General features: G+C 52.6%; 1 protein-coding gene across 1 annotated transcript in view; it reads left to right on the top strand.

Annotated features, from left to right (window-relative positions):
- Positions 1–9,057, top strand: part of Lmf1 (lipase maturation factor 1) — a 90,553-nt gene that overhangs the window by 56,881 nt on the left and 24,615 nt on the right. The window contains exon 5 of the mRNA XM_005349094.2: positions 5,554–5,619. Within this exon, the coding sequence (XP_005349151.1) occupies positions 5,554–5,619 (66 nt within the window). The remainder of the gene's footprint in view (positions 1–5,553; positions 5,620–9,057) is intronic.

Raw genomic sequence — 9,057 nt, 5'->3', positions numbered from 1 at the left:
CACATACACACACATACACACACATACCCACACATACACATACATACACACACACATACACACATAGACACACACACACACATACACACACACACATACACACACACACACACACATACACACACACACATACATACACACACACACATACACACACACACATACACACACACACACCTGGAGCACATGGCTGCTGTTTGCTCGGAGGCTGCATTTTCTCAGTCCTTGCACAAACAGATGGGCCTGCCCTGATGGTTGCGGGAGTTCCTTTCCATCCTGGAAGTGCCAGGTGTGGTCATCATGCCCAAGGTCCCTCTGATTCCAAATCGTCCCAGTGCCCGAGTACACACCTAGCAGGTGACTGTGATAGCAAGGGAAAAGCTTTGCCGTCACAGTGCAGAGCCCAGGGCACCTTCATTAGAGTGCCCCATTGACCACACTCTCGGTGCCACCAAGGGTCTCAAACACTGGGCCTGCCTTCAGGATCTGCCACCTCTTCAGGGCAGCGCTTCCTGTGCGGGGCAGAGCTGAGCCAGGAGAGGCCTGCAGGTCTGCAGCCTGGAGCGCATTCAGTAACCCTCTGTCCATGAGTGCTGCTGGCCCAGGTTGGGAATGGTAGGTACCACTCTCCAAGTAGGGGGACTGTGGGCTGTGCCCTCCATGTCTGGAGACAAGTGGGTCTAGAGAAGTGTTTGGTTGGAAGTGTTGCAAAAACTTTACAAGAAGCTGTAGAGCCTGCACTTACATCGCATGTGACAGGGGACTTGAGATTGAATGGGCACAGTCCCTCCAGCGCTGACATGTGACATGTCCCCCCCAGCACAGTGTACAGAGCTCATGGGCATTCCATTAGGAATTCAGCTCTGGCAAGCAAGGAGTAGTCCCACCAGATGCCCAGTGCCCCATACCTAGCTGCCTTTGAGATGCCAACAGAGCTCTAGATCCCATCAAAGTCTTGAGGGAATACAGAGGCCTCTTCCACCAAGCCAGGGTGCTAGGCATCCACAGCAGATTCGTGCTGCGGCTCTCCTGGTGTGGCTTTCCATGGCCAAGTGGGAGCTTTTACGAAGCAGAATTGCGATCGGGAGCCTCTGGACACACTCGTCTCCACTCACTGAGAGGCCAAGGTATCTTCTATCTGCCTGGAACATTCCAGCATCTTCTTCTTCCCAGGCGGAAAGCGGGGGCCATAGGAGACTGAAGGTCACTCGGCTCCCTCTCGGTCTGGCATGCTAAGACCCGTCAGTGCCATTTTTTTCTTAAATTAATTTTGGGCGGAAAAAGGCTCAAAGAAGGCTTTGTTCCTCTGACACTCTGAAAGAAAGACCCGTGGGAAGGCTGACATCTGCAGCAGGAGCGAGTGAATGGGAGGAGCTCGAACGCCCTCCGCTCCCCAAGAATGCCTCAGGTTTCTAAGTGTCTCATCTCAGCTTCACGTTTGAGTGACATTTTAATTATTTTGTTTTTTTCTTCTTTTCCTGGTGTGAGTCTCCAAAGAGTCCCTCTCGCTCAGGTTCTGTGGGATGCAGAGCATGGTGCAGCTCGTGGATGCCGAGGTTAGCCCTCACCGGGGTTAGTTAGTGGCACCGACTCCCCTGCGCACTAGGTGTGCTATGTCGGCTGCCAGGGCTTCCACTTGATGGACACACAGAGCAGCGTCGTGCCGAGCTGGGAGTGTCCAGGCACCAGACAGACAGGCCTACCTAGCAACACCACACTCACGTGACCGTGGCTGGACAGGACAGGACTTCCACTGGACTCCAGCCCCAGAGCTTACAGTCTGAGTGTTTTCGTTTCCCAAGAGGTAGCTTGGTTGTCAGAGTAACTCATCCAGGGAGTCTTTAAATAGAGTGCTCCCAGGAGGCGGTGCAGTTCAGCTCCCCGCAGTGCGCACGGCTCCCCTGTGGCGTCAGGATTGCTGGGAGCCCTGTGGGGCCTGTGACACCCTGGAGACATTGCTTCTGAACAGAGTGCTCCCTTTAAAGCCAGACTTCACCAGCAGGCACCCATTAGTAGTGTCACGTGTGACGCTGGTGTGAGTACTCACGTGTTCCCGTAGGTTCTGAGCTGAGCTCACCCTGTCTCCTGGGTGTCGGTGGCTACATTCGAACACTGTTCTTGGAGGATGTGGGGGGGGTGGTGCCTCAGGCCAGCATCTCTATGTGGCCGCGGCCCCTTTTGGCGTTTATATCAGATCTGTCGCTCACTGTGTCCTGGACTCCCTCTGTGAGTGTGTCTAGGACTAGACATGTCTCTCTTCCCACACAACCCCACACTGCCCAGATTACCTTGCTTGGGTAGCTGCAGAGGCCACTGCTGACCCCACAGCAGCCAGAGGACTGAACAGGCAACTTATGTGCCACCAGTCCCTGCTGAGACCTCAGCTGTCCCACATCCTCCCCATGTGAGAGGGGAGAAGGTGGTCTTCTCAGCGTGTCTGGGAAGGTGCTGGCTAGTGGGACTTCAGTATGCTAGCTTTTGTTAGTCCCACTCTAGGAGGCCCAGACCAACCCATTCAGCTAGTGGACAGCAGCCCCAGCCTTGCTGAGATGTCTGGTGGCCCAATCTGTGGCCTCCCCGTGGACCATGGGCTTTCTGAGCAGCCTACTATGGCATACTAAGTGCTACCTGCTGTCTCTAGTGAACCTCACAGTCTCCACCCATGTCCTGGTCTAGGCTGTGGGACCTCTCGTTTTCCTCTCTGCCCCTAGCGAGCCTCCCACCCACCATCCCAGCATCCTCAGGCCACTCCCCCATTCCTTCCGTGGCAGCCCCTGGCCTCTCCAGGAATACCATTCTTAGGGTTTCTGTTTCTGGGATAAAACACTATGACCAAAAGCAACCTGGGGAGGGAAGGGTTTATTTCATCTTACACTTGGAGATAAGAGTCCCTCACTGGGGGACATCAGAAGGAACTCAAGCTGGGTGGGAACCTGGTGGTAGAAATCAATGCAAAAGCTACAGAGGAGTGCTGCTTACTGACTGGCTCTTCCTGGCTTGCTCAGCCTGCTTTCTTAGCGCACCTAGGACCACCAGCCCAGGAATGGCACTGCCCACATCAATCTTTAGCCAAGAAAGTGCACTGTGGCCAATCTGGTGAAGGGATTTTCTCCATTGAGGTTGCCTCTTTCAAAATGATGGTAGCTTGTGTCAAGCTGATGTAAAACTAACCAGAACACCCTCTCCCAAGGCTGTCTCTCTCACCCCATCATCCACTTGCAAGCCTAGTGAGATGATGTGAGTAGGGGGCTCATATCTCCTGGTCTCAGTGAGGGTGCTGTTGTCAATGTTATGAGTCCCCTGATCAGAATCCCCAGAAAATCCTTTACCATCTCTGCACCCTGTGAGGTTAACACGGGGTGAGGTTAACACAGGGTGTAGGCTAGTTGTCTACAGCTCAGAAGTGGACCTTTGATAGACCCAATCATCCTCCTTCGCTTTGAATTTTCAATCCCCAGACTGAGAAATAAAATTTTGGTTTTTTATACATCACTTATCTGCCACTTTGTCATAACAAATTTAATACCCTTTTTGGCCTTTGCTCTCTGCATCTCTGTTGGACCTGCCTCTTCTCCCTCCTGCACTAGGATGTGGCTTCTTCTGTGCCCACCTAGACGTCAATGGCACTCAGTCCAGGTCTGTGAGCTTGTGGTAGATTGATGGTAGATGGACCGGTGAGTAGATGTTGGACTGGTGATTGATGGGTGGGTGATTGGGTGAGTGGATAGATGGATGGATGGATGGATGGATGGATGGATGGATGGATGGATGGATGACAATGAGCAGGTGGATGATAGGTGATCAGATGATGGATAAGGGGATGGGTGGTGTGTGGGTAGTGGATGAGTTAGATGGATGGTGGACAAATGGTTGTTGGATGGATGATATATAAATGTATGATGGGTAGATGGATGGGTAGTGATGGATGGAACCAAAGGAACTTTCCAGGCCACTTGTAGTTACAGGAATTGCCATCTCAGGGCACTGGGTTGTTTTCTCTGAGGCATTTCCTCGCCTTCTCCCCCAGCTAGTGTGGAAATGACAGAAATTGGAGTTGAATTTCTGTATCTCAAGCTAAGATTTTAGTTCTTTCATGGATAGTTGCTCCTGATTTACAAACAAGGCACCTAGCCCTGGCTTTCTTTAAGAGAAGGTGGACAGGCCCAGGTGGTACACGTAGGCAGACTATAGAGATGGCGGAGGCAGAGCCGTGAGGACCAACTGCCGGGTGCTACTCCCGCTCTCAACTGCTCCGCCCAAGGGCTCATCTGACTCACAGAAGACCCCCTGGAAACTTCCCTCCGGTGCTCAGTGTCCTCAGCACTCATGTTCTGCTCATGGGGAGACTGCCAGCCTGAGCCTGGGCTTCCCATGACATCTCTCACGGATGTGGCTGCACATTTCCATCCCCCACTGAAACTTTTAAACCTTTGTAGTGCTGACAGGTCTTCCCTTGATGATGTCCTGGGTATCTGTAGTGTGAGCTCTGAGCCTTTGGACTCATTCAGTTCTTTCATTAAAGGCACAACTGTATTATTGTAATAGCATTGTATTGTCTGTGTGTGGTGTATGTACAGGTGTGTGCTGAGGTGCATGCTAAGGGAGAAGAGGGTACGCAAACGTGCTGGTTAGTATGGGGTATCTTCTGTCACACTACACCTTATTTTTCTGAGCTACATCTCTTACTCATCTCACCAATTAGCTTAGCTAGCTGCAGAGCCTTCCAGGATCTCAGAGCTGGCATCACAGATGGACACCACTGCATCCAGACCCAGGGTGTGGATGTTGAGGATCCAACTTCAGAGCCTAATACTGTGCTGTAGGCACTTCACTCCCTGAGCCATCTCCTCAGCCCATTTGTTCTTCTCTCTCTCTCTCTCTCTCTCTCTCTCTCTCTCTCTCTCTCTCTCTCTCTCTGTTGGTACATGTGTGTGTGTGAGGTTACCCATAGGACAGCCTTGAGTGGCATGCTCAGGAATGCCATCTACCTCCTTTGAGACAGGATCCCTCCTTGGCTTGACGTTCACTGAGTAGGCTAGACTGGCTGGCCAGCGTCTGTCTGTCTCCCCCTCCCCAACATCACCATTGGCCAGCTTTTTATGTGCATTCTGAGCATTGAGCTTGGATCCCTGTGCTTGTCCAACAAGCACTTTACTAAGTGAGCTATCTTCCTAACTCCCTAAGAATGGTTTTAAAGAAATTACAGAATAGTCCCTGGTACAGTTTAGTGATTGCTCAAAATAGGCAAGGCCCTGGGCTCCATCCCCAAAATGACACGGGCACTGACTGTATAGAAGATGCCATTCCTGCTGAGAGCATGCTGGCTTTTAGTCCTCAGAAGGAGCCTGCAGGTGCTTATCATAAAGCTGTGTGGACTTTACCTCTTGGAGTATTTCCCACAGAAATAGACCCCTCCCTTGTTCTTTAAAGCACAGCGACATTGCCTTTGGGGGTGGGTCACTTCTCATCCCCAGAAGTAAATCCTGTTTGGGGTCTTTGTATCTCAACCTCTAGCACATGAGTGATGCTGTCCTCTGTCTTGCCTCTATGCAGGGCCTAATCAAGATCCGTGGGGACAAGTGCTGGCTGGACCTGACCTGCATGGACTTCCACTATGAGGTGAGCACAGATCTGGCTGTGGCTGAAGCTGTGCACTGCTCTCAGAAGTGAGCATCCTTGCTGTCTCCGGGGCAGGGTTGGGTCACCAGGTGGCCTATAGAGTGTCTCCTGCTGCTGGGCTGGTTACTCTGGTTATCTGGTTCCCTTTTTCTGCCCAGGCCTCCCTCTAGGCCAGGCTAAGTCCCATCCTGGGAGCTGCAGCTCTGGCTGCATCTCCTGCAGGTGCAGGGTGAGGCTGCTCCACGCCTTCTGCTGTGCTTGGACTCCCAAAGACAGCGATCCCAGGCACCGGGACAACATGGACCCTTGGCCAGGTCTCTGGCCCTCAAAACAGCCTGCCCTTACAGATGGCCATGTTCTTGTGTCAGAGATGAGGTCAGGAACAGCTTCAAACTGCAAATTAATCCAAGGGCACATGGCACTGTGGTGATGTCCATCTGCCCGTCACCCTAGCCAGGAGAACTGGAACTCCTGTGTGTGTCTCATTCCTTTCTTCTCCCTGCCCAGCCCACACTGCCCACTGCTGGAGACTCGCAGTTAGTTACTGCCTTCTCCCCACTGAGATCTGTGGGTACCGGTCTCTACCTTTGTCGTATTTTAGTACTGAGTCTAGACGCGCAAGCCCTCTAACCGCTGAAGACACTAACGCCTGCAGCCGCTCCTCTGTGTGCTCATCTCTGTCCATCAGCAGGAGGGATGCACTGTTTGCTGTGGCTAACCAGGGTGTCTAGACTTCACTTTTTAAGGTCTTGGGAGTCCCCATGCCATCATCCCCCATCTATCCCAGAAATCCTGTCTCTGCTTCACTAGGGATCCCGCAATCTTCTCTTTCCTATGGTGGTGTTTCCAGCTTCTGTAAGTGCCAGAGAGAAGGCACGTTTGGCCTTGCACTCTCAGGAGTGAGAATGAGTGGCTGACCATATGCAACGAGCTATTTACACATACAGGCCATGGCACAGAGGATAGGGCTCAGAGCCTGTCGGTGAAGCTGGGCTGCCCTTGTCCCTCAGGGAGCAGCATCTCACTGAGATGGTCCCACGCCCACACAGCATGGTGGGTGTCAGCGCTGTGAACACAGGACACCTGCAGGCTAGCATTGGCAAGCCCAGGAACCGTCTGGATGCAGAGTTCATGGGGAACCCATGCATCAGTGTCTCCTTGACACAAAGCCATCTGAGGTCTGCTCTGCAGGAACGCACACTGGAGCCTGTGTTTTCATCCATACATCCTGCACCTTGCATCTCATAATAAACCTGGGCCCCCTCAAGAGCTGAAGCAGCTCAGGTTCTCTGTCCCCTTCCTCAGGGCCTAGCCAAGCACATATGAGGCATGGACCACGTCCATAGAAGCCCCATGGCCATTGCTGCACTCTGATTGGTGAAGGCTCCTGAGCCTATTGGCTGCTTTGGACTGTGATAGGCCAGGTGGGGGAAGGCATGCCCTTCATCTTATGGGTCAGGTTGACAGGCTTGGTATCCTGTCCAAGTGTGCCCAATGGACGGGGTATGCCACTAGCCAGCCCAGAGACGCTGAAAATTGCCCCAAATCCAATTCTCCTTGTTTAAGGCTTAGCCTAAGCATGGCAAAGTGTGCTTGAGGAGAGGCAGAGGGCGCCTGTCAAGTCCCCAGCATCAAGGAGGGGGCAGCTGGCACCTACGCCAGAGCTGAGGATGACTGACCATGGAACAGAGACAGACCCAATTGCCCTGGGCTGTGATATGAGAGGGTAATGGGGAGAAGACCCTCCCGACAGGATGGGGTGTCTCTCCCCAGTAAGTACCTTGTCTCTAAGCTGTGTTTCCTCAGGCTCCACAGTTGGCATCCAGCTGAACCAGAGACAAACTGTATGGTTAGACCTTACATCGTTTGTGCTGACTGTCCATGTGGGCGTCTGCACTTGTGTTTTGGTCCATGTGGGTGTCTGCACTTGTGTCTTGGTACTATAGTTCACAGGTAGCCATGTAGACTGGGGAAGGGAGGCCTAGTTGGAGTCAGGGCAGATCTTCCATCTCAGCCTTGCAGGAACATGGGCAGGCAGAGAGGGTGCAACTGTGCTTATGGACAGATCGATGCCAGTGCCAGTGCCAGGCCTTGTGGAATCAACGCTTATGGATGGGTTAAACTGTAGCACTTGAGCTCTGAGCTACCATAGTCCCAACCTAACTGCATCCAGAGATACAGCCCCTCATCAGACAGCTGTCATTACAAGCAGCAAGCCCCAGGAGATCCATACCCTCTGTTCAATACGACTATAAACTGGGGTTCCCACAGTATGTTCAATCAAATGGCATGCAGATCAGCTCACAGAATTGGGGACACTTTGTTGGGATTCTGTTTATTGTGAAGTGTACATTTGGGAAAGGCCAAAGAGAAGTTATGTGGTCTCTCTGGTTCCCGCTGAGTCATTAGTCTTGAAGCTTGAGCGTCCTGCCTTGAGCATCGGGCTTCTTCACGGTATGGGCATGGCTAAAGAACTCACTGCTGGAACTGGTGACCATGGCCAACTCCAGCACTGACCCTAGGGTCTACAGTGGCCCTGGGTCTGGTGAGCAGAAAACACCCAGGAGTGGCATGAGTGGTGGCATCACGGATTTATGTGGACAGCAGATGTCCTACCGCCACTGCCACCCATTGTAGGGGTTTCAGGAGCTGTGGCCCCAGAATCTGGACAAAGACCAAGTAAAGAAACTCCTTGACCATGACAAGGCTGTGTCCTATTGGAAGCATAGGGTTACAACCAGCCTTCTACATAGCACAGCACATTGAAGAGTGCCGGTGGTCCATAGGTGTCACAGCTGACCATGCGCTGTAGTTCAGCTTCCCAGCATTAGGGAGGATCCTGTCATTCATGACCAGCCCAGGAAACTGCCAGGAGTGGTCACTCACACACCACTGGAGGGTTAAAAGGACGCTAAGCTGGTGATCTTAATGTTCTTTCCGTATCATGATGTCCTAGCTCTAAGCCCAGCCCACCAGCAGCCACACCACCCATGAAATTCTCCACATGGTCTTCTGCTTGATATTGGACACCCCATCCCTGGGCGGTACAGGACATGCCGTGTGGCTTCACGGATCGTGTATTCTGTATCCTGGAAAACGCTGGTTGGTCCCTGTGCCCTGCTGCTTACTGCAGTGCGGTCCTTAACTGCGGCTCATACAAGGTGGCTGCTGTGAGCACTGGTCACTGTTGTGCAGACCCTGGAGCTCAGCTCCATGCTGACAAACAGCCTCTCTGAGCATGTCCTCTGCTGGAGCAGCATCTGGAAACCCTGCCAGAGATGCTCAGGGCCCTGTGCACAGCATGACAGTCACAGACCACTGTGTACAGAAAATGCCGTGAGATGCCATGGCCTGCAGCACTTGCTGGTGGGGCTATAAATACAGATCACCCATAGTGACCGTGTCCCACACTCAGATGTCTGAACGGGGAAGCAGCCA

This window comes from Microtus ochrogaster, chromosome 7 (genome assembly GCF_000317375.1).
Source record: "Microtus ochrogaster isolate Prairie Vole_2 chromosome 7, MicOch1.0, whole genome shotgun sequence".
NCBI lineage: Eukaryota > Metazoa > Chordata > Mammalia > Rodentia > Cricetidae > Microtus > Microtus ochrogaster.
Note: the sequence above shows the minus strand (reverse complement) of the source record. Positions and strands in the feature narration are given on the sequence as shown.